Source organism: Hesperophylax consimilis, chromosome 16 (assembly GCF_061612785.1).
Source record: "Hesperophylax consimilis isolate HC1 chromosome 16, BYU_Hcon_1.0, whole genome shotgun sequence".
NCBI lineage: Eukaryota > Metazoa > Arthropoda > Insecta > Trichoptera > Limnephilidae > Hesperophylax > Hesperophylax consimilis.
The window spans coordinates 25117667-25145262 of record NC_142851.1 but is presented as its reverse complement, the minus strand read 5'-3'; the positions used below and the strand labels follow the sequence as shown (position 1 = coordinate 25145262).

At 32.2% G+C, this 27596-nt stretch overlaps 2 protein-coding genes across 2 annotated transcripts in view; one reads left to right on the top strand and one right to left on the bottom strand.

Annotated features, from left to right (window-relative positions):
• Nucleotides 1-26947, bottom strand: part of LOC149416930 (1,5-anhydro-D-fructose reductase) — a 46488-nt gene extending 19541 nt beyond the window's left edge. Inside the window, exon 1 of the mRNA XM_089640691.1 lies at nucleotides 26747-26947. Within this exon, the coding sequence (XP_089496817.1) occupies nucleotides 26747-26815 (69 nt within the window). The 5' untranslated portion in view covers nucleotides 26816-26947. The remainder of the gene's footprint in view (nucleotides 1-26746) is intronic.
• LOC149416931 (rhythmically expressed gene 2 protein-like) lies at nucleotides 179-1076 on the top strand. Its single transcript, XM_089640690.1, has one exon. The coding sequence runs from the start codon at nucleotides 295-297 to the stop codon at nucleotides 1021-1023; it is 729 nt and encodes a 242-aa protein (XP_089496816.1). The 5' UTR covers nucleotides 179-294; the 3' UTR covers nucleotides 1024-1076.
• Nucleotides 26948-27596: the final 649 nt, after the last annotated feature.

Sequence of the window (27596 nt, the reverse complement as noted above, 5' to 3'; positions counted from 1 at the left end):
AAATGAAAGAATGCGCTTTCAATTAATATGAAGTAGTAAATAGTACCAACCTACGTAAATAAAATGAGTTCTAAAAAACTCCGCCAACAACTGATATTATGTCATACATTTCGACCTGACAAGTTTGAAAACTATTGACTTGGGTGATTGCTGTGGTTGGTAGCGCGTGCGCGTACGCGTATGTTTCTGTCAAAGTGAAGGTTGACTGGTTTTTGATAAGAGTATTTATTTTTTTGTCATTCATAATCTCACTACATCCCCGTATATAATATATAGTTGTAAAAATCGATCAAAATGTTCCATAAGACAATTCGCCTCGTGACATTTGACGTAACTAACACACTGCTGCGTTTTCGAGTGACGCCGGGACAACAATACACTGAAGTTGCAGCGGACTGTGGAGTGCGGCTGGACGGGGAAGCGATGGCGCGAAAATTCGTAAACAACTACAAAGCAATGAACTCTCAACACCCCAATTTCGGCAAGAAATCCAACATGAACTGGGACGAATGGTGGAGAAAAGTCGTCCATAACACTTTAGCTACGCATGTCGATGATTCTAAAACACTGGAGAAGATAACAACACATCTTATAGAGTCTTATAAAACTAAAGAATACTGGCTTGTGAACGATGGAAGCGTAGACATTTTGATGTTTTTGAAAGAGCGCGGAGTAACTTTAGGCGTAATTTCAAACTTTGATCCTAGATTACATCAAGTTTTAGCTAATGTCGGATTGCGTAAATATTTTGATTTTGTGGTGATATCGTACGAGTCTGGGTTCCCCAAACCAGCTAAGGAGATATTTGAGAAAGCTTTGAAGGAGTCCAAAGTGAGCAAGATAGCGCCTTGTTCCGCCCTTCATGTTGGAGACAACGAGGAGCTAGATTACCGCGGGGCCCTGGCTGCAGGTTGGCAGGCTGCTTTGGTTCACTCCAAATCCTCGGTAAATCCCAACTCTTTCGCTGATCTTAAGCACTTGCATGACGCTCTTCTTGATAGTAAGGATATCTTTTCTTATTAATTTATAATATTTTTATAGTACGTACTTGTTTGTTATGTTAAAATATTTTTTTAATTATAAGAACTAAATACTTTTTAGAATAAACGACTTGATTAAAAATTCTTTTACATTATTTTTGTAACCTATGATCTATTTTTATCCGCAAGTGTCTAGGAGAAGGTACCTGCAATAGATTATTATGTAGATGATAGTTTTTCCCCAAAAATTGCTCTAATGCAATATAATTTACTTTTACTATGTAAAAGCCCTCTGGGCGTTAAATAAATAAATAAAATAATACTAATGAAACCATGTACGAGCTTAGATAGGAAGAACTGTTTCCACATTAGTGGCTTAGTGTGAGGGATTTAAATTTTACTTTGTTAGTTTGAAATATTTCTACCCGTTTAGGCATAAATGGCCGTAAAGATTGATATAAACATTGAGTTATATATACCTCAATGGATGCAAACATTGAGTTGTATATACCTCAAAGGATAAAAACCTATTTTCTAAAGTTTTTTGCATAAAGTTCCATTTTTCCGATCTGACTAGATATTACATTCAATAATAATTAATTACCCAATTGGATTCCAAGATAAAACATTTTAAAGTGGATGATTTCTAAGAGGATCACAAATTCCTACGAGCATATCAGCAGAATGAAACCTAGATGTTAAATAATCATCTTATGTAAGATACTAGTGTGTGTACTAGTTGTAAGCAGAGATGTGCAAAATGGGTACCCAAAACCATTTGAAATGCAAAATGGAAATGGGTCAAAACTTTTCCATTTGAAAATGCAAAATGCAAAATAGTTTTTAGAAAAGCATTTCAAATGCAAAATGCAAAATACCTATTTTCAAAATGCATTAAAAATGCAAAATGGTTTCTCAGGTCAAACAATTAAAATAATTAAAGAATTTAACAGTTTTGTCGATTAATAATGGACATCAATGTAGAACAAACAAATTACATGATGGTAAATCAAAAAATGCCACAACTACAGATTATGAACCACAAAAAATTTGCGCGGGACAAATGTTGCAAACTTAAAAACATAGAAACTGCAATCTAACATTTAATATTACAGCGTCATGGCCCCATGTTCAGTATTTGAATCAGTATTTTTTGTAATGGTATCACTCAATTGCCAGGGCTCCTACCAGGGAGCAACTTGACAAATGTAAATTATCTCTCATAGCGAGGTTGAGGACCGACTGATATTTGGGGCTTATGAAAAAAAGATGAGTAGGAAGAATTTTGCAAAAAAGCATTTAAAATGGAAAATTCATTGAGAAAAGCATTTAAAATGCAAAATGGAAAATACCCATTTTGCATTTTGCATTTCCATTTGAAATGGATTTATTTGAAATAAAGCACATCTCTGGTTGTAAGACAACCTACAAGATAATTAAACTAATGGATGTATTATTATACACGGTGTCCGAAAACTTGTAGTACATATAGATAATCAAAAAAATCGATCGAGGCATTTACACAATTTAAAAAAAATTACTTAAAATAAAACCTTAAATTTCGGACTCAATTTTCTCGAAAACGAAAGCTCTAATCAAAAAAAATTATTCTACAAAATCGGCTGCAAATGTATGTAGATTCATTAATTTCCCACATATACTACCAGTTTCCAAACACCGTGTATGAAGTGCCCGTGGAACGTGACATGTCCTGAATGTTTAACCTTGAATCATGCATAATACTTTTTATTTCATACTTCAACTAATCTAGGGATGAAAGGACTCGATATGCGATCAACGCAACTATCAAACAGCATTGTCGATCACAGATGCTCGGACGGGCTAGCTAACATCGACTAATCATCGATAATGTTGATAGCAACCTTACCTACGTTGACAATGCTAGTTCGTGCTAGTCCTGTACCTGCTATCTACGATTAGCTGCATTAACTCTCAATTGTTTTAGATGTAACTAAATAATTAATTATTCTGATAAACAAGTCCTTCTATTGTTGTGTTGCGCTTAGCCTATTTGCATTCAACGGCATTAATAATGTCATATTTGTGAAAAATCACGTCAAGGGCGATTTTATTACCATACCACTTTATATTAAGCGGTGGAGGTTGCGGTTTCGGCTACCGCAGTTTTGTGTGCAAATAAATATGTCTCAGCAAGAAGCCCATTGGCTTAGGACTCAGAGGTCGGGCTTCTTAACCAAATGGATTGTATGAGTAATTTCGTGTGCAATTTATTAACAGTAAGTCATGGACTATATAAAAAATGTTCTTCCTGATGAAAGAACACTGTTCAGTATCGAAGCATCGCTCGAAATGGCTTTAGCCGTGTTTAGTGATTGGATCTGAAAAGCCGAAAGTGAGAATTATCGTTTTCGGCGAGTTTAAGTTCCCAAGTAATTAACCTTATGTAATTACCTAATTACTTTTTTCTTATAGAACATTTTTAAAACATGAATATGGCAAGGCGCATACAAATATTAAATGTAAGTACATTTCAACAGTGGTGCACTGGTGCCGGAACACACCGGAACGCAAAAGTATGTAAACCATGTACGGTCCCGTACTGCTTTTGGGAGAGATAAAAATTGTCCTCTCATATGCTCTTCATTTTTCTGCAACACGTACACAAAAGTCACACTCACTAACCAATAGGATGCTTAATTTGGGCAACAAGTTTGGGGGTTGATATATTTACAGACTCCATTTATAGAATTATGCGTAATCTATACCTATAACAGCACTTTAAGCCTACAATCAATTGTACAAAGTCTAATTATAAAAATAATATTGAAAAAACCAAGAGATTATCCAACACACCTAATTTTTGAATAATTTAAAGTATTAAAATTTAATGATCTTGTCCAAAAAACATAATAACTCAAATAATAAAAGAAAAAGAAAATCACAGCTTTTTAACTGAAAGTCATACTCGTCAAAAATATATATTTCCAACCACAGACATAGGAATTAATAGACGAGAAGATAAAGGCGAGGGGTAAAATCAACTGTTGAAGAACGAAGGGAGTGAAGATGACTGTGATTCGTCAATAAATCAATCTGACAGTAAATAGGCATCTCGCATTATAATATCACCATTTACTTCTTAAAAGTAAAATCTGCTTTGAATGAATAGACATTTTTACATGGGAGCGCAAATTACTCGCCACGTTATGAACAAATTTGCGAAGTCCAAATTCGGCAAAGTAAGGCAGCTTCTATATTCAGAGTCGTAGTTAGTTCAGAGTATTTAGTTAAGACACTTTTATAAATGTTCATAATTTACTTCCCAGCAACCAACCAGCTTTGTGTTTCGCGTCCAGACGTTTCTCGATGTGATAGTAACAACTGATTCATATTATACGATGTGAATATGCTTAAAATAAAATAAAATAATGCTTATATATGGAATGTAATACGACAATTGGGTTTATTCTCTTTTTTCGCATCTATTTTTACCAGTTTTCATAGTACAAGTAAACATTTTGCCGTGTTATTTCGTAAAATGAACCGATGATGCCTCGACCATAGTTCGCACAAGAATGATGACGTCACGTTTTCAAATATCACTTGAGGCCGTACGCGAGCCCAGCCGGCTCAATGGAACCGGTATGGGAGTGGGGATAATACGCTTTTAATCACTTAGGGCAGGTCTACTAATATTCATATGTCTATGTTTCCAACACAAAAATGTAACACCACTTTTGCTCAACATCATTACATATATCTAAAAATACTTCAACAACCTACCCGAAAATATCAGAACAATAGAAAACGATAAACACCTACTAAAAGCAATTAAAGAGAAGTTCAATGTAAAAATACCAAAATGATGAAACTATCTTTGTAATTAATTATAAATTTTAATATTCATAATTACAAACACTAAATATTCTTCATCTTGATACTCACCACTCTTCTAGACACAAGCGCCAGCTTCTATAAAAGAGGAATATTAAAAATCAAACAAATTGTAGTAGAGTAGGTAATGTGGTTTTAGTTATTTGACATATAGTATCGTTTTAGTTTCTATCTTATTTTGTGTTACTGTTCCATTTTAATAACATTGTTTCATAATATTTAGTTTATCAAATTTACATTACTTCATATTACATTGCGTGTCCTTGTTAAAATCTGTAAAGCATTTTAACGGTGAGTTGGGAAGAGGAGGCGAGAAAGTGGACTTTAATGTTATACTAGCGGAGCCCGCAATTCTTCGCTACGCTAATGTATTTCTCGGGCGTCTTCGACTTCTTCCACCATTCACAACTGTATACTACAATGTTACTGTTTAAAATCTACATTACGTCCACTTTAAGACGATCTCATATTCCAGATGTCCTTCGAATTCGGAAGGGGCGCGGCCTATTGGCATGGGTTATAAAAAACTTGAGAACCAATAAAAGAAAGCCGAACCCCAGACTTAGGGGAAGGGAGGGCAAGATGGAAGGAGCGGGCAAGATGGAAACTATCTTCCTATCGCCAACCACGCGACAAAGTGCCCGTTTCTCTACGCACACAGATATAAGCGGCCATGTTGTATTTATGTCCGGTGACTCGGTTCGGCTCGCGCCACCAAGCGACTTGCACGCGGGTTTTGTATTTTCGCGACGAATTATTACAAAATCAGTGGACTTTAAAAGTGTGATTACTCATACAAAGTAAGTAATACTACAATTTTGTTTTTATAAACACTAACTATAAGGAATAGATTGTATGAATTGATATTTAAAGAGGAAAAAAATCAAAGGTTTTCCAAGAAATTGATATTATTATTGGCAGTTAGCTTGTGGGCAAGATGGAAAATTGCATTTTAGGGCAAGATGGAATAGTTTCCATTTTGCCCTCGTGCAATTATTTTGATTTCTGTTTTAATTTTTTTCAACTAATTGAGAATGATTCTCTTTATAGATGGTTAATTATATTAATGATTCCCTTTATGAAGTATATTACAATGAGAAACATAGGATCTTGAACTGAAGAAACAATGCAGATAGTGATGGACGAAGCTGTAACTACTACAATACGCGCAGCTTACAGCTACAAATATTTATTGAGAAAACAAGACCAACAGCAGATAGACCTATTTAATTAATTCCAGATAATCATGTTACTCATCAAAATCTAGAAGCTTTAAATTTAGCTCGAGAAAAATATATATTCATGGTCAGTATTCCCTCCCATCAAGCCACAAGCTGCAACCATTGGACGTCTCGGTTTACCGTTCATTCAAGCCCTAGACACTTTTCAAAAGAATCATCCTGGAAGAAGATTAAATCAGTTTGATATAGCTAGGCTAGTATGCATCGCCTATGAACAAAAGTGCTACTGTGCAAAATGCCACTAGTGTGTTCAGAAAGGCTGGCATCTTCCCATAATATAGAAATTTGCTTACAGATTTAGACATTGCACCGGCCACTGTTTATGAAAACGCTCCAGTAATTGAAGGCGAACAAAATTTCATTGTGACTGATGAAGGAGACAAAAATACCGACACAAATGATTATTCGTCAATATTGTAGACAATATTACCAATGAAACATCTACTGTCCATGATGGTTATGAAAAAAAAAACAGGATGAAGAAGTGTAACTTAATTTTGATAATACACAGAATACGATGTCAGAAGACAGTAAATTTAAAACAAGTTTAGGTGTTATTGATAGGAGTTTGGAACATCCATCCACCTTGTACTAAATTTCTCCAATTAAAATACTTCCATCACCAAAAGTTACTCCTACCATAAAGAAGCGAAAATTGAGATGTAAAAAATCAGAAATCATAAATAGTTCTTCATTCCAAGAAACTATTGAAAAAATAAGGAGCTGAAAGCGAAACCAAAATTAGTCCTTAATCCGGTCATCAACGGCAAGGAAAACAAAGGAAAGGGCAAAGGAAAGGGTAAGAGAAAGGGGAAAAGGACAGAAAAAGATGAGAACATACTACAACATGCGGAGCAGTCAACACAAGACGATTATTGTGACGTGTGTATTATGTGGAAAAGCATATGTGGAACCGCCCACAGAGAACTGGGTACAGTGTCCATAGTGTTGTGGTTGGGCACATGAACTATGTTCAGACATAGAAAACGGTTGTCTTTTATGTGTCAACTGTAAAATGTAAGGATATCCTATTCATTCCATCTTGCCCTTATAAGCTTTCCATCCTGCCCTCAGGGTTAGGGCAAGATGGAATTTTTCCTGTTTTTCTTTTATGAGTCCTAACAGATTTTATAGTCAATTTTAATTATTTTTAATAACTCAATTTTATAAGCATGTAAGATCTCTCTGAAGACTTGTTGAAATAAATGATTGATATTATGTTGTTATATTTTTTTTTACATCTTAAAGTTAAGCCTTCCATCCTGCCCTCCCTTCCCCTATATTTAACCAATTACGCCCATAAACGCACACTGGTAAAATTTGTCAAAAATCCGGTATAATATAATATCGGCATAATGCATAACTCTTCCATTTATCATATAAGGAGATGCACTACGTCGTGTCATATTTTAAATTGAGCCGCTACCAATAACAACCCTTACTTAGGTGGCGATAAGGTTTAAATTCCCGCTTAACACCATCCGCCTGTTTTGATTTATGCAAGAAAAAAACATGGCCAAAAAGTGCCTTTTATTTTATTTTGTGGATGTTCAGGCATAAATATTTGATTTTTTAAAATCATTTTATAAATAACTTCATTTGCCACATTATACAATAAAATCATGTACAAAAATAAGTTCGTAAGTAGGAGATTTTGATCTTTAAAGCAGTTTTCATAGGCCTCATACATTATTTTTTTTCTGGGCTTATAAAAAGATTGATCTAAAAAATACTCGATTATTTTAAAATTCAAGATGTATTCTACTCGCAGTATTTAATTAAAGCATCTGAAACATTTCTAGGCGACCAAATTTTCAAACAAAAAACACATGATTTTGCATTACTACGTATGGAATAAACTAAAAATCTCCAAGCCTGGAAATTTGTTGGATGAAATACTTACTCAAATTTAATTTAAAATAAACCAAATGCTACGCAAAGACAAATTATAAACATAAAAATGAAATAAAAGCCGATGTGAAGTAAATCACAATAATAAATGCCAATTGTCTCAAAATTTTATTTGGAAAGCAATAAATAATAATAATACTTGGATGACTTGTATAGCGCCGTTTTTGTGCAAAAACACCTCAAGGGCAATCAACTATGGTATCAATCTATCGATCAAAAGTTTGTCTTATTGGAGATTTACATCATTATTCTGGATAATTGTGATCCCTAAAAAAGTATCTAAGGACTCTCATGGTCTTTTTTAAGCCTTATAAATGAACTCACTCGAAAAATGAACAATTCCAAAACCTGCATTGACCATTTAGAATAAAACATAAAACACAAGCAATCTGTAATGCGTGAACTGACAATAATTGACCACTTTATAACAATCCTAGTAATAAACTTAACCCTTGGAACCTTTTAAGACTAAATACGTCCCAAATTTCGTTAAATTTTACCACTGTGCGTCGCTTCGGTACGCAGAAGCGCGCGAAATTTGAAATTGGTTTTACACTCTTTACTCTTTGTTTTGTTCAGGTGCGTTATTTACATATTTTGGGCAGAAAGAAGTAATAATAAATTATTGTATGGTTGTTTTTTAAATAGTATTATCATATAAATCGACTAAATTAAATAAATTACAATACCTAATTATATTTAGGAATTATTGAAACAGCAGTATTTTTTAATCTTTTTTAAGGAAAGATTGCGTAGAGGCCTGTAAAAAACATTTAGATAAGTATATTACAAAAGACATTGCATGCATCGAAAATTAAAAATTAATTCCTACTCCATGAGTATATCTTACCTAATAGTCTAATCGTGTTCGATAATTATAATCGATGATGACCGATTTATAATAATTTTTTTGTATATTTAAATAATGATCGTAATTTATTTTATTGTGCGTTCATTTTGCAATGTATATTTGTTATTATTCATTATATATACCTATCTGTTTGATTTCTAAACATAATAACATAAAATAAACAAATATTTCTTGCGTTATTGTTTTTAGGTACCTAATTATGAAAAAAATTATTTGAACTAACCCCAAATATTGAAGCATATTTTTGTATTTTGTTTTAGGCCACTGAGCGTACCCAGTTTTTTTATTATCTCTCCTCCCCATTGTATAAAACTAGGAATTTAAAAAAAAACGATTACACGTAAACTGATTTTAGTTGAAATAATTTCACAGAACAGAGCGGCACTAAGATAAAGAACGTCTTTACCCCGTCAGCGCCGGGCGGCAGGGATGTGATGCCCAAAAAAATTAATTCCCCAGAATTAGAGGTGAAATTTCCCTAGAATTCCCTAGATTCCGGGGGTACCACCTTGGCGAAATACGCCCGCAAATAATAATATAACACACGCGTCGGGGGGGGGGGGGGGTAGTCATTGAAATAAAGGTCTTTGAATATGGTATTTCTTTTATTTTCAAATATCACATTTAAGTCGTTAGTTATCTTACATGGAAATTTTTTATTTTGCTGTTGGCAATTTTTAATTGTTGTTTCTCAATGGCAACACCGGCTAACCAATCTGACAGCTGACAGATCTAGTGTGTCAAACCAATTTATGATTGTATGCATAATTACATTTATTTATTAATAAGAAGTATTTCTCTTCAATTTTGGTATGTGGCACTATATGTCATGAGATCTATGATGTTGCTAAAATTATTTCAATCATACAAGATTACAGGAAATACATTTCAGTCAGACAGGTACATCGTATAGAGGAGAGGTTATAAGATTAAATAATTATTTACAATTGGATACTAAGAAGAGGTAATTATTTACAATTCCGACACACTAAATAGCTAATTATTTTAACTGCATTACTTGCCTACTTTAGTTATTATTTATTACAGTTTAAATTGAAACGAAATACTGCTTTTGTTAACGATACCAGCGTGGCGGAATAGGCAATAATTTGGAAAAAACATAGTAAATTGTTAAGGTCAAATACTAGCAATATATAACCTAGCGATGCCTTCATCTGAAATTGTATACGTTTTACCGGGAAGTAGAAGATTACAATTCCAATAAAAAATGCGCTCATATCTAATTTCACAATAGTTTGACAGTAAATGAGTAGTTTTAATTTTTTCACTAAGTTAATCCTATCTTCTTTCCAAATGTGAATCCAATAGAGCTTTGAATTGGTTTGTATTAGTTGCATCGATGACATATTGTGGGAGTTTGTTCCAAGCATCCACCACCCTATTTGCATATGGTTACATAATTTGTATATAATTATAATGTATATAACATATGGTTATATAATTTGTATAACGCTGTTTTTCTGAAATACCATCTACAAATGTATGTCTGTTTTGCAGATTAAGGCATCGATAGGCTATATTCATTGTAATTGGCTTCTGTGATTATGGCTTCTGGTTATCCGCCGAAGATTTTAATTTAGATTTTAGCAAGGAACAAGAAGATTTGGATTGACAGTGTTATTAAAAGTAATAATTTTTGGATGATTTGTATAGCGCCGTTTCAGTGAAATATAACCTCAAGAGCGCTTTAAATTATTAGTACAGATTGAAGTTTGGCACTTGGAATGAATGATACAGAAGTGAAATGACGAGGACATAAAGCGGGCAAAAATCTGTACTGTTACATGCCGAACAAAACCCAGAAGTTTAGTTAATCATAAATACTATTATCCAATTTGTCAACCAATGTTTTCCCTATTTTGAAATCTAAGCAGGAATTTGTTGAGGAAATTAATGTTTTGTAATGCAATATTCCGGATAATGTTTTGGTTGACAAACGGTTTCTGATTTTCGTTTTATTTAGATTAATTATTGAAAATAATCTCTCTACTGTTGCACTTGAGTGCGGCAAACACAGGATTGTTAAAATAAATTTTGAAAGTCTAGGAAATTTGAGGGTATCATCGCCCAATTTGGTTTGAGTAATTCTCAACCAAAATTGTAGTATCGAATCGTCAGGCGATGGGTCAAAATCAAAACATTGCAACTCTCTCCACTCTCTGTCAAGGTCATTTAAATCTCTCTCTCCTACCAGATTTGGAAATAACATTGCCATAGGAGCGATCGACCTGCAATGTTGTGCCTTGACATTAACCGGATCTATTTCTTTTAAATGTTTTAAGATTTGAACTGTTTTGTCTTTAAAATTAAATCTTTTTAAAATTTGGCTAACGCCTTCAATGTAAAATTCTAAACATCGCTTTCTTAAATTATCTAGACTTTCAGAATCAACTTCAATTAGCCCGTTTGCTATTTTTCCAGTTAGCACACCACCCAAGTACACATGTTCTAATGTAAGAAAATATCGCAGATTGTTATGTTCAACATCTACTAGCTGGGTCCGGTTTAAATAATTCGGTTGTATATAACAACCTAAAAGAGTTTTTAGAGTTGATTCTACGCGGCTATATAGGAGATGGATTTTAATTTTTTCGGACTGCATCTCTAAATTGAGATCATTAAAAAAAGGTAATGCAAATTCTAAAAAATACAAATACATTTTGACTATGGGATCTCTGAGTTTGTCTAAGATAGAAGCGGCTGCTGGAATTTTTTCCTGAAGATGAGCATGGGTAAAGTATAAAACGAGTGCTTCGTATTGCTCTAGCAGCCTTTTCACCACTGCGATCAGGGATAACCACCTGGTTTGAGATGGGTGAAGAAGTTTGTGTGGTTTGAGCGACAAAAAATCCTGAAACTCGACTAACTCAGACTGTCGCTTATAACTGTTTTTTAAATAGGAATATACGTCCCTTGCTAAATCTTCCACGCCTGATGGAATCTTTTCACATGCATTGCTAGCACACAAGTGAAAAGAGTGACACACTCATTTCATAACAAAAAGACCTGGTATATCATTTTTTAAAAGAGCAGAAAGCGAATGCCTCGAACCCATCATCACAATGGCACCATCTGCAGCAAAGCCCACCATATGGGATATTATTTTTACAAAAAAAATCTTTAATTTCATTATACATACTATCAGCAGTTGCAGAAGGCACAGGAACTAAGTTCAAAAATACATCTACTATTTGGTTTATACTATTATCAAAAACTCTACTTATTAAGGCTAAATGTTTAATGCTGCTAATATCAGTGGACTCGTCGACAATTAATGAAAATTTATTGTCCCTTAACAACTTACAAACATTTTCAAACCCAACACTCCCCGTGACGTTGTTGACGATTGCTGTGCATTTCTTTCTGCCACAAGTCACCTTTTTGGAAATTTCAGAGTCCGGATAGAGAGCTTGGCCTAACTTGCTCAGATGGTCCATGGCTTTAAATGGAATGTTGTGTTCTACAGCAAAGGCGGCCAACCTGAAATTATAAATAAATAATTAACAATATAGTAGATACAATAAATTTAGAAATATGTAATAAGAATTGGGAAGATTTATTTCATAATAATATACTATAGATTAAACCTTATCATATTGTAAAATAAATTATAAGTACATTTTAAAATCAGTAGTGTAAAGATGTACCATACCTTATCTCAGCTTCTTTTATTTTTGCGGCTTCTGTCGTCAGTTGTTGCACTCTAGGCATTGATAACAGCGTGTGTTGGGAAGCGGCAGCTCTGATATTAGTAATATGTTTTGTTCCCTGGGCATGTTTTTGGATTTCAGATTTGCCACATACAAAATCTTTACTACAGGCATGGCAAAAAAAAAAAATGTTGGCCCCTTCTTACTTCTTTTCAGCCAGCCTTTGAAATTCTCCTCACATTCCCATTTTTCTTGGTATTTTTGGGCATATATTTTTTTAGGCTTCTTGGCTGAAGGAGCTTCTTCTGCATCCGAAAGGTTCCTCCTCGTGCCGGACGTTGAAGGAATATCCATCGTGGCCTGTAATAAATATTATATTATATTCAGGATGCACTTTACCAAACACATAATAGTATAAGTTGTGTTAAACACCGAATACATCAGTAAGTAGCTTAAGGAACTTGGTAGCTGAACATTGAACTTATAACTTATTCCTAATGCTATTACACTAGGTAATCCTGTAGTTTGCTGATTGTGTAACACTAATCCTGTTATATGTTTATTAATTGGAAAGATATACATCGATACTTAGTAATAATATGTAGGCTTATAATATTGTACTTTTCCAAATAAAACACTTTTTTCTTAGTAAAATAATAATATCAAAGTATGTATGTCACTTACCACTGAATTAGAAATGAAATTCCGAATAAAAATCACTTTTCAATATAAAAATCAAGCGCGATCACCTAATCACCTTTCAAAGCAACAGAAACTTCGAGAAAATTCCTTGTAATAAATAAACATGGATAAAAACGTAACCTGAAACCAATTTTTTTTTTTAAAGGATTCCCCATTCATCCTTTTAGATACATTTTGAGTTGTCAGTGTTAAAAACATTTCTTGTAAGTAAATCTACAATATTGATTCATGGAATGGGAATTTCTTTAAAAAAAAATTTGCGACTAGCAATACCAGTAGTATTGTCATATGTAAAAAAAAAATTTTGCCCGAGTTCTAAATTTCCCTAGATTTTGTGCTGATTTCCCTTTTCCCTAAAGAATATTTTTCTCCCCTAGATCTAGGGAAATTTCCCTAGACATCACATCGCTGCCGGGCGGTAACTAAATACAAAAGCGTGTAACCCTTACGTAGACGGCATAGAGTTTATTTCACAATGGCAAATTCAATGGTTACCTCCCCGAAAATCGATCAATATTCGTGTAAAAATGAACAACGCGAAAATACATATTTTGTTTTATTTTGTGAAGTTCTGGTACATATATGAAAATTTCCTTCGATTATCAAATAAAAAAATGAATTTCCCACATTATACAATAAAAAAATATCCGAAAATGGGTTTGTAAATGGGATATTTTGCACTAGACAGTTTTTTTTAGGCCTGATACTTTATTTTTTTTCTAGGCTTATAAAAGGTCTTATCAAAAAAATGATCGATTGCTGACAAGCCCAAGATGTGTTCTACTTGCAGTATTTAATTAAAGCATCAGATCTGTAGTATTTCTAAGCAATCAAATTTTCAAACCAAAAACATCTGATTTTGCATTACTTGGTATTGGATCGCCCCAGAGACATCGCGTTAAAACGAGACAATACCGTAAAATAAAGCCAGAATCGTAAGTGAAGCAGCCGTGCACAAAACATGCGACGCGCTGCCCTGGTGTATTGTACAGAAATGCGGCTGAATTGGCCCTATCAAAACTCTAAAATAAAGTGGGAATCGTAACGACGTAAGTGATGAAGTAGTGTAAAAACAATATTCAAATAAAAATCTATCTTTCCGTGGGGTTTATTTGAATTATATCTGATGAACGTATTACTAAAATCTCAGATGTTTCTAGAAGGTTAAAGTTACTAATTCATCGTCTAGAAAAACATAATCCGGTGCTTATCGCTAATTTTATAGTTGAACAACGTATTATAACATTTTCAAACCGTTTAACTTAAAATATTTTAACGGTAAGGTCCTGTTTTTAATAATCTTAAATATAATCATCTTACACCTATAGGGATCCCTCTAGAAACATTTGAGATTTTAGTAATACGTTCATCAGAAATAATTAAAATTTGAGCGTCGAGCAAACCCCTGCTATTAAAGTCTTATGTCACCTTAAGGATTCCTGGGGCGTCCCCGACTTATTCTAGCATTCAAACCACTCTCTAAATAATCCTGGCATTAATAAGAACAAACTTTGAAATTTTCAGCTATATTGGTAGTAATGAACTTTCGAAGATTTAAGATTTTGAACAAACGAACATTAGCAGTTTTATTTATATAGATAATAGTACATATACAAAAATTCTCCAGGGCATTTAAAAATAAATAAGTTAAAATGAATCCTGTAGGTTCTTATAATCGACAATGCCAATTAGCACTGTAGAATAAAATCATTATTATCTATTTAATGGCAACAAACAAACCTACTAACACTGCAATGCTTAACTATGTTGCATCATTGTATATAAGTATGTAATTAAGTATTCTCTTTGTAACTGATTCCGACAGATGCAAAAAGTGTTTTAGTAATCATTATTATGTTTGTACATCGCCATTCTTATTTCATCATATTATTATGGTTGGTTCAGTCCGACTAGTTTCATTTTTAGATTTCTCAAACATCTTTTTGTAAGCTTTTTTCAGTGTTGGATAATAAAAAATGGTTTGCGGTTCGCTATTTAAACTCGTGATAATATTTTATAAGATTGGCACCTACTGGCAATTTTGTTAATTATTATTGATGATGATGATAAACATGTGAATAAAATCATTAGTCATGTATGTTTAAAAAACATGCGTTATGTATGTATTATTATTTATCACGTGATTTGGTCATTCTCATCATGATTTCTTCCGATTTCTAAGTTATTCAATATGTTTTAATCCTTAAAACGTATTTTCAAAACCGTAGCCTGTTCATAAAATGTGACATCTTTAATACCTGTGAAATTGAAGCATTTCATACAAACTAGAAAGTGATCTTTAATTACGTTATTATAAAAACATATATTTATTGTAAACATGTTCACAATGTATTAATTATTCGCTATTAAAGCATTCAACAGTCTTCCACTTGAAACAAAAATTGAGGAAAATAAAAATAAATTCAAACACAAAATAAAAAAATGGATTAAAGAACAAAAAAGACAATATTTCCAAAATTCTATAACATAAAAGAATAAAACATATACACGCAACACAAAAAAATATATAAAACACGAAACACGCACAAACACATAAATCATTATAAATGCCGATTTCCATTCTCTTTTAATATTTTTATTTTAGTGTGAAAATTAAATTTTAATTTCTAATCTTTATTTTTAGTTTAAATTTATCTTTATTTTAATGTTGTTTTTTGTTTAAATGTATAAATTCGTATATTTTAAAATAGGGGCCTCAGCTCGGGTAAATAACCCAGTGAGGCCAACATTACTGAATTAAGATATGAAATACTGTAAAATAATGTATCAATAAAAAAAAAATAAAAAATAAAATGTTTAAAAATCGGGGGTAAGTTTTTTATTTTCACTGCCAGCTTCAATATTCACAAATTTTAACTTACAAATGGCCGAAATAAAGAGTATCTACTACAAATCTGGTGTTTTTTTCATAATTTATAGACGACACAAGCTTTTATCAATAATAACAGAGTGGAATTTTTTGGTTATTTTTCCGTTTTCAAAACAGATCAATAATAAAGTGGATCATTGTTATATGTACTAAATTATAGGTTATAGGTGCGAATTTAACTACTCGTCCGTTCCGAAGAAGATTAAAATAAAAATGGCGGGAAAGTGCGCGTACCTGGAAATAATATTGATTACCTACACCAAGTTTTTTCTTGTCTAATAATAATAATAACGAATAAATAATAAATTTATCTAATTACAAAAGTAATGCGATGAATTAATAATTTTACAGATCCGACGTGAGCCATGGCGGAACCGGATTCCATTTTATTATTTTATCGTGATTTACTTACAAGAATAATTAATACTAATTTTTCAACAGGATAATTAATTACATTTTTAGATTTCTTGCACTTTTTCTGTTAAATCGACCGTGATTTACAAAAATTTAATTTATTAATTTTTCAATGGCAATACATTATTATTATAATTGTCTCAACATGCTTAAACATTTTCATATAAGTCTTTCAAAGCTTAGCATTTTTTCGAATGGATATTAAAAATCGATCATCGTAGGTGCACACTACACAGAGTTTTGTTGTCCCTTTTTCGCTAATAACACTAAGTAGGCGTGTAATCGAGACAAAATGATCTTTCGGTTCTTTTCGCAAGGACATCGCTGTTGGAAGTGTATACAAATACATTTTGTTCAAAAAAACTTTAAAGCCCGTAGTAAGCTTTCAAAGATGGATTGAAATGGAGATATGTAAATACGAATGTTAGAGGGAGCGCGCTAACAAACGGTAATAATTAAGCGAAAATGGTGAAAATATTTAATAAAGCACGATTTGTTTGAAATAGAGCAAAAATCAGTTGCTTTTAAAGATACACTGTGAATTTTTTCATGCCTCTAACATACGAGTGTTAAATACAGAACATTTTTTTCTATCGAGAGAATTAAATATAATTAAAGTTTAGGCCTAAAAATTTATAGATATTATCTTCAAAAATAAAACATATTTTTTTGGAACTTAAAAACATAAAGAAATAAAGAAAAACTTGCTATAAATTGGTAGATATGGAATGCGGGGTCTTAATTGTGCGACCTAAACATACAAACAGTTTTATTTTATATATCTATTTATACCTACTACACATGTTACTGAGAAAACCTGTTTTTTTTATAATGTACCTAAGTATATTCTACGTCTAAACGCTATAAAGAAAATAATTATTCAATTTTGATGAGGGTTCTAATTTGGTCTCCGTCTTGCATTAATTATTCATTAATGGCGGTGTAATCAGCTTATAAAATACGAGCACTTCACTATGTCCATTTTTTATATGTCAACGTCAGAAAAATTTTCTGTCCGCCACTAATTGGTACTTGTAGGTAAGTACCAAAAACGGCCAGTCGATAAACAGATAAAAAATAATAAAACTGACAACTATTCCCTGAAATACGTAATATACATATAACTTCATGCTTCTTGCTCTCAGAAATTCGTAGAATGTGTGTGTATTTCCGCTTCTTAAGGCGATGCACTACGTCGTGTAATATTTTATATTGAGCCGCTATCAATAACAACCCTTACGTAGATGACGATAAGGTTTAAATTCCCGCTTAACACCATCCGCCTGTTTTGATTTTTTTATGTAATGGTTATCTTAAGGTACCTACTTTTTGTAGTAAATATGTAGATAGTTTTAGGAAGAAAGAAAATAATAATTTTTATTCTGGGATTCAGTTTGCCAGCATTTCTATGCAAAAAAAGAATAATCGAGTGGGATTTTTTATTTTTGGTATCGTTTAATGACGTTTTACATTCGTTTTTTATAGGAAAAAGCAACATATTGAATAGCCAAGATGTCTTCCAGAATAAGGAGCGAACTTTGGTGTCATTTTTCTGAAGTAGATGGAGGGATGCATTGCTCCACAATTTAGAAATGGCAGTTAAAAAATAAACATCCGACTATTCCTCTCCAGGTCCAGCGCCCTGCGCCTTCCCTGTCCTTTGCGTCACCCATTTCAACGATTTTATTAGTGACTTGTAAAATTACTTTTTATTTTGTTCGTAAAATAACATATTTATTAAAAAGTTTGTAAAATGTTTATTTTGTGGTACGACATATCTTTTTTTACTCCAAAGCTCTCCTCGCTTTAAGAACTCTGTGCTATAAAGTGTAAAGCTTACAAATACAGATTTTCTAAGTAAAGTTATAAATGTACTTCTGCAGTGTACAAAATAAATCCCTAAATTTGATTTTTTTGTGTTTATTTAAAATGTTTTTTTCAAAACGAACACATTTATTTGAATGCGAAAAAATGCTTCATTATTGCTTTCTTTAAGGTTCCTAAATGTGAGCAATCTAGGTACAAAACCAAAATGAAGTGTCGAATCAAGGAATTAAATGAATTAGTTCACTTGACTAGGTGAATAAGACTGAATTGATTCATTATTGTGAATGAATCTGCCCATGTCTACTCTACGGGTTAAGCTGTTTGTTCCCAAAACCGAACAAATTAGCACGAGGAGTTAAAAATGTTTAAGATGATATATTTATCACATTACATAAATATGTAGGATTCATGTAAAGTTGTAAAAACTAATACAAAAATTGTATGCCTACGTATATAGAGTTGAACAATGCCGCAGTTTCGTGAAAACGTCAATCGTGTAAATATAAGTATGTGGACACGTGTTGAATCCGCAAAGTGTAAAATCGTGTGTTCACATTGCGCGACGCGCGTGCCCAGTTTTGACATCAGGTCGCCACGGGGTGCCGGAGAAAAACTGCCACCAACTTTCTTCCTTCTTCTTTAAGGCGATGCACTACGTCGTGTAATATTTTTAATTTAGCCGCCATCAATAATAACCCTTACATAGATGGCAATAAGGTTTGAATTCCCGCTTAACACCATCCGCCTGTTTTGATTTATGCAAGAAAAAAACATGGCCAAAAAATCGCTTTTATTTTATTTTATGGATGTTCAGTCATAATTTTTTTTTCGATCATTTTATAAATAACTTAATTTGCCACATTATACAATAAAATCATAGTAATAAATTCGTAAGTAGGAGATTTTGAACTTTAAAGCAGTTTTCATAGGCCTTATACATTATTTTTTTCTGGGCTTATATTAAGACTAATCTAAAAAATACTCGATTATTTCAAAGGCCAAGATGTATTCTACTCGCAGTATTTAATTAAAGCATCTGAAGCATTTCTAGGCGACAAAATTTTCAAACCAAAAACACATGATTTTGCATTACTACGTATGGCATCGCCTTAAAACGAGACTTACACACTTAGAGGGCGCTGCTTTGTTACTTTGTTTTTTTTCTGGGTCAATTAAAATACATATAAGAGGCTCGTTGCGCCTACATAAGGTCGGCCCTATATCCATTTGTGCAGTCGATATGCCTTCCGGCCTTGAGTATTGATTCATATACATATTATTTATATAAAACATTGATTTTACTTGGGTTCATTCACCACAATATGAGAAAACGGGTTTTAGCTGACGATCGAACACTGATCCTCCAACTACGCGTGTGTGAAACGTGAAGAATTTGCTGTTTGTGGTTTCATTCAGAAACATAAATCAGAATACGCTACACACATTACAAAAATTTTTGGCAGTTGCAATAAGAATAGGTAAAATATACCAAGCGAAATCGTAGGCATATATGACCCGAGAAACAACAAACCGCTTGTCACAAGCAAAGTCAAGTCACAAAGTCAAGTTATTTATGAGATTAATATGTTTCGATTTGTACAGCCTATTACACACTTCGGTGACCAGATAACTCATCAAAATGACAATTCAACACACCTATAAAAAGTGTTATAAAGTTATGAAAAGTGATGAAACAAAAACTAGGTTAAATAGGTTGCATATGTAACTATTTAACCTAGTTTTTGTTTCATCACTTTGAATGACTTTGTCACTTTTTAAAGGTGCGTTGAATTGTCATTTTTAGGAGTTATCATGGAACCAACAAACCACGACCATGAAAACGTGTATTTTCAAAATATAGTTTTTTTTTATTATTTAACAACTTTTTTACGTCATTTTTCGAATTTCACAATTTTCTAAAATTTTTAAATAGTTGTTTTATGTGTGTTGAAATCATTCCATTATTTGAAAACAAACGATAGTACAAATCAATCATACATTTAACTCTTCTTGGTTTTTTGGTATTTTCTATTGTCTATTGTCTATATCCATGATATATTTTCTTAAAAACACATGATTTTTATGATAAATAATGGGCCATTGAGGTTTGAGGTTGTTATAATTATTTTTCCTGCCATCCGAGCACACAAATAAGTAATAAAATAAACATCACGTTCTTACGTTACTTAAAACCACGTTACGGCTTGACAATGTTAACTTTGCAGGCGACATCGACAATAAAAATAACTGAAAACGCCATGTTCTTGTTATTTGGCTGTCAAAACATTTTTATTTGGGTTTATACAAACCTAATAACTTTTGTATTTATGGTACCTATAGTAAATACTTGAAAACCTAAGAAAAAATGTACGAAACATAACCCTCAAGGTTTTGTGAAATGTTTAATAAGTCTAATCTCTAAGAATCTTTAAAAATTCGAGTAAATACCATGACAAGTTTTAGTTGAATTGTCAACTTTCCAGATATGAAAATAAATAAGTGTAAACCCTCAGTTTAAAAATTTGATTATTTTAATTTAAAATTTTTTTGTCTCTAAATAGTATAATATAAAGTTCGTGTGCCCGTTTGTGCGCTTATTTCTTCTGAACTACGCAACGTACTTTGATGGGGTTTTCCCTATAGAGATTTTTTTCCAGAAGGTTAAATATAAATACATGCATATTACATTTATAGAAAGTAGAGAATAGTCGACATTTAATATATATACATGCATATTACATTTATAGAAAGTAGAGAATAATCGATTTTTAATGTATGTGTTCGAGGAACGAACAAGGGTTGGAATAGCCGACTCAAGGGCTATTCCACACAGATAACAAATAAATTAATTATATGGCTTTTGACAGGCGAATGCGGAAACACAATGCGTAACGTTACTTCACAATCAACCGGTGAAATGATGGTGAAATCTGCATAAGCCTCATCTGTCAGCACTGGAACGGAATTGTGGTTCTTTAGCACTCGTTGTTTTAAAGTAAATTGCGATAAAAATACGTCTTATGATTATTCCGATTAGACAACCGGCGATCGAGATTTGACAGGACGAACGGTGATTTTGCAACTGGCTCGGCTCACGGCTCTCCGTCGTTTTAGCTGACTTGTGCGAACTTAAACTATACAGTTTAAATTCTGACGATACGATTAGTTATTACACAGCCTGTCAAAAGCAATCGGCGTTACGGAACAGTATGTATACATGCATATTACATTTAAAAAAGTAGAGAATAGTCGACGTTTAATATATATACATGCATATTACATGTATAGAAAGTAGAGAATAGTAGACGTTTAATATATATACATGCATATTACATTTATAGAAAGTATAGAATGGTCGACGTTTTTTATATTTCGAGTCGAAAAATATATTTTTAGGTGATTACATTCCTAACGCTAGTTAAACCTTATGAGATACATCAAAATAATGTACCACGGAATTGTATATCTTAAAAAGACCTACAGAAAAGTCTGAAATGTTATATGTCTACCTCCTAAGGATAACCTCCAAAAACCGGGTACACGTCAGCTAGTTAATTTGTAAACTTACGCTGATGATGTGCAGTGAATAAATAAATATACGAGTTATGATATATGTAGTTATGATTTATAAATCTTTATAATAATATTTTATTTAAAATTTGTATGGTGGTGAGGCCACCGACTACAAAGTTATCCGTGTCAAGTTTTAGTTATACTTGTTTACCTACCAGTTTATCTAGAAAAGTTTATCATACGAAAAATTAATTATATCTCAATTGAATATATAAATATAAACACTTAACTACTGATTTGACTTGTTAAGTGCATTCCAACAGTGGGTAAGCGAGTATTCATGGATATAAATCATTTAATTGCTTCAGAAATTTACGGAAATGGATTCCTACAATCGTAATTACAAATAAGGACGTAAAATAAATATTGTCTTATGATCTCCATTCATTACGAATCTTGAGTGCTTGGAATAGCTTTAGTTTGTTGACCAGATTTTAGCCAGAAATTCCCGACCTTCCTCTTTCCCATCTCCTTCCCTTCCCCATACCCTTAAGCCCCAAAACATACCCTAATCGGGTTTGATGTACTCCACTGACTTCGGACAGGTGTGACTTTTTGTGGCTTTCCCATAAAAAGGTGTACGGAAATTGGTTCCAGCCATTGTGATCACAAATACACAGGAATGTTAACTACACGTTTTAATAGGCGTTCATTGTCATCTTGCATAATATGATTTAATAGACAGGGTGTTAAGGAACGTACTTGACTTACTTTAACCAGTATTTCCTGACAGTATTTGAAGTGAAAAATGTAAATTAAATTTATCCGCTCCGGTGACATGTTTTTTTTCGGGTCCGGGTGAGGGTTTGAGCGGTTACTCTAATGTGAAAGATTTAAAAAAAAATCATCAAACATGTCAACGGAGACTAAAATTAGATTAACATTTTAAATCTAAATAATTCAAGTCGGGAATTAGTGGTTAAGGTAAGTAAAGTATGTAGGTTCCTTATTAGGTCCCTCAACACCCTGTATAGTAAAGTAGGTAGGTTCCTTATTAGGTCCCTCAACACCCTGTATAGTAAGTATCACGGATGTTAGTTTTGATTGTTCTAATATATAAATAATAGGTATCGGAGATAACCTTTTCAAATCCAGGTAAGCGATAAAGTATCAACCTGTAATATATATTTTACCGGGCGATTATTTTTTTTCTTCTATGTTTAAAACATGCAATATTTTTTGATTCCTTAGAATCTTTCTCATTTTTCATCTTAAGGCGATGCACTACGTCGTGTAATATTTTGAATACACCTTATGTAGATGGCGATAAGGCTTAAATTCCCGCTTAACACCATCCATCTGTTTTGATTTATGCAAGAAAAAAACATCGCCAAAAAGTGCCTTTTATTTTATTTTGTGGATGTTCAGGCACAAATATTTAAATGTTTTTCGATAATTTTATAAATAACTTAATTCGCCACATAATACAATAAAACCATAACCGAAAATGGGTTCTTAAGTAGGAGATTTTGAATTTTAAAGCAGTTTTCATATGCCTTATACATTTTTTTCTGGGCTTATAAAAAGACTTATCTAAAAAACACTCGATTATTTCAAAGGCCAGGATATATTCTACTCGCAGTATTTAATTAAAGCATCTGAAACATGTCTAGGCGACCAAATTTTCAAACCAAAACCACATGATTTTGCATTACTACGTATTGCATCGCAAAGTCAAGTTACCTATAAAATTCTATGATTTTTCACAGGATTTTTTCAAGTAATGTTGTTATAAAAGTGATTGTGTATTAATATGAACAGAAATCAAGCCTCCTGCCTTTTGAAACTAAAGCGGACGTGCATAAATTCGGCCATGAAACATAACGAATAACTCTGCGTGTTGTTTCAATTTTTTGTCGCCAATAAAAAGTATATAATTGGGGTTTTATATCATTTACATTACAGGTTTTCATCTAAAGAACAAAGGAGCTGTATTCTATCACTGAATACACAGACAGATAGAAGTGTAATTTTGCCTTGCTCGTGTACCTGAAATGAGCTCAATTTTTCCCTGCTTTTTGCAAAATTAATCAAACTTTTTTTTTCTTGGACAGAAACAGAACTTGCTTTGGAAATTGCATAATTCCGCCATACATTCCTTACGCAAATAAATAAAACTTGGTTTCAATTTTATTACAACAAATAATGACAACTCTTTTTTATTTATTTATTAAATTTAAAACAGTTCCACTTCAAACGTACATTTTAACATTTTCACTTTGCTGTTTGCTAAGTGCATCATGCCTTTATGAAGTAAATAATTTTCTATTTTTAATTTGTTCTTTTTTGGTCTAATATTTCCTTTTTGTCTTGTATGATGTGTGTGGAAGACTTTATTGTAATGTAGTTTATATCTGAAGTAAATTGTTAAAATCTTTGTGGTTAAAAAATAAAACTTTATTATTTTTTCATAGTAAATTCTTTGTTTAGTACGCATTATATCATTTCTGTATTTATTTCTACCATTTATGTCGGGGGAAATGTTAAAGATACAATAAAGTTTATTTTTTTCAATCAAAATTCAAAACTTCGTATCGACCACCGTGTTTTTTTTACATTGTCTGACGTTTGTCGTAGATTTGGAAATAAGTTTGAAGGTTGGGATATACGCAAAAAATATTCAAATAATCCAAACTAAGAACCTATTTTGTGCGTGTTTTTCAATCTCCCCGACGTAAATAGATGTTTCTTAAAGTAAAGTTGTTTTACTTTTTTTTATTGCGCACTAAGCACAGAGTATCGTCCACTCTCAGTACCTATACACTGAGAGTAGAATTTACTCTCAATACCTATACAAAATAGTATTCAAATAGTTGCATAAACCAAGAAGTTTTGCAAAATAGTCAAAAACTAATAATATTTTTATTTTGGAATCTAGTCTATATTTTATAGTTTATCGCACAATTTGCAAAATTTAAATAAAAATAGATACATTCACTGCATTATTGCTAAAGGTGAGATTATTAACCCTTCAGGTCCCTGATATATTGAGCGTTATATTTCTTAAAGAAGTTGTCAGAAAGTCGGAGAATTTGTGTTTATTTCGGCTTCTCAATAAAAACCAAATAAATGGAATATTTCTGAACGTATCCGAAAACTAAAAACTGTTTTTGAAAGATGATGAAATACACTTTCAAATTTTATTATTATAAATAAACATTATTTTCGTAATATAGTTTTAAAAATTTCTCGCCTTACGTTTTTTGTCTAAACACTGAACTAAAATTATGATACAAAAATAAACACATATTTCATTATACAGTGGTTATTAGCCACCTCACTTTTTTATCATTTTATATTAAAATAATTAATTTTAAAAAATCTCAAATTGCGGTCGGAACCTTTGGTTCGATAGAGGCTTACATTTTAAATATTCTGTGTTTATCTTCTATCCTTTTATTTAAAGCTTGGTGTTTTTTTTTAACACCGTTTACTTCACATTTCTAACTAATACGGTAAGTGAGACACAACGATTACTATGAGACCAAATGAGTTGTTCCCAAAAGCGAACAAATTTACTTTATTGGTAATAGCTGTTTGTTCCCAAAAGCGAACAAATTAGCCCGAGGAGTTAAAGAAATAAGGTAAGTACATATAATAGTAATTTCATGTAACGTTGTACATATTATTGTCAGATTTGAATACTACTCTTCCATGGAAGCATTAGCTTGTGTTTGTGAAAGGAGACAACAGTACATTAATGTAGTTATTTATAAGTAATTAATAAGTAGGTAGGTACATCTATTTAGAGATGTAGTAAGTACAGTGCAGTGAGAAAGTAAAAATAATTATATTACATGTTTTTTTTTAAATTTCACATAAGTGTAGGTAAGTAGTTGTTTTCATATCACGATATTGATTTTAATTGCTTCGTTTTTACATTATAAATTATAGTAAGCAATGGATCTATAAAGCAGTAACAATAATACGATTGTTAAATAACGTTTAAGCGATTATACTGATTAGATTCCAGCTAGAACCTTTCAAAGCGTTTTCTAAAATCGATTATTCCATTATCTAGGTAGGTACTTTTACCATAAATTTCATAGGGTCGACTTCTAATAAGAACCTCATAATAAATTTTGCTGAAGCTTTTTTTCGTTCTTCAAATCTTTGACTTTGAAAGCTGCATCATTAACAGATAAGCACGAATCTAACAAAACCAATTCGTCCCACGTCCAACATATATACTTTCGATAAAATTACAAAATTTACAAAAAATTATACGCTTATTATACATAACTCTTCGATGCAACTTAATTATTTTACAAGACGTTATTTACGTTGGGCGAGATGGAAATAACTTATATCTTTTTCGATCTCCCCGGCATAAATATTGCGTATTAAACATGTCCTTTTTTATTTATTTTTCTTATTCTGAAAAATTACCCTTTTTCATCGATGATTCAACATATGGAAATATTTTTTTTTTCAAAATTCAAAATCAGAAATCGGGAACTCTTAAAATACAAGATGACAAAACAAATTTTGAGTTTCGTAAAGCATTATTTATACTGTAAATACAGTAAACTGTGACATTGACGAGACCGTTTTAATTTTAACGTTAAACCACATGAAATTAATGTCAAACCTATAAACATTTGGTACATCGTTAATTTAGTAGTTTAAATCAAATAAATAAAGTTTATAATAAACACAAAACACCAAGTATCAATCAGCAATAATAATAAATAACTTATTATAATAATAATAATAAAAATTACAAATCAAGATACAATACTAAATAACATTTATTCAAGTTAGATTAACGAAACATTTGCATTAGTTACCTGCCACGTTCCAAAGCCTAAAGCAGGCATCTGGTCACCGTTCGTGAAAGTAACATTCATTTTCGACATGTTAACGTTCACTTGGAAGTATTTATAATAGTAAATAATATATTATGTGGTTTGACAGATCCGGAGCGACGCGCGTCGATCGGTTTGATATACCGCGCGGTGTGGTATCAACTGGGGAACTGGCCACAGCGATCGGAGCAGACCCAATTTACCTTTTCTACCTTGTAGTGTACCTGGGCAGTCGAACAGTCTGCTGTCGACTGCTTGTGGTTGGACTGCGCACAGTGAAGCAAACATATCATTTAGTAGGACACGAATACGTTTAGTAAACCTACAAGTTGTTTTCTGTTGTAATCTGCAGTGATTGCCATGATGATAAGCCCTTGAGGTGATTTTGCACAAAAACGGCGCTATACAAGTCATCCAATTATTATTATTTTATTATTATTATAACCATGCAACAAAATGCGACAAAATAATAACTTAATAAAATATATGTAAACCATTAATTTGTACATTAACAAACCGTCCTGACGTAATTTTTACAGTTCTGTCCCACGCTCTTTGAGCACTCGAGAAATTTTAATAAGTTGTGAAATGTTTTAGAAAATAATATACCGAGGTACGTTTATGAACATAATCCCTGAAGATATATATCTCAATTGTTCATATATCCCACTGTGCGGGTGCCACTACAAACGTCTAAATGGCCCCCGACGGCGAAAAAGTATTACAAATCGACATACATGCAATTAAAAATATTAAAGTTTTTAACGACGCTAATAGATGATGTTTATCGTGTAAACTGTAATTACTAATTAGACAAAGATATTATAAAAGT

Coding starts and splice junctions, on each gene's coding strand:
- LOC149416931 (XM_089640690.1), top strand. CDS start 295: ATGTTCCATAAGACAATTCGCCTCGTGACATTTGACGTAACTAACACA.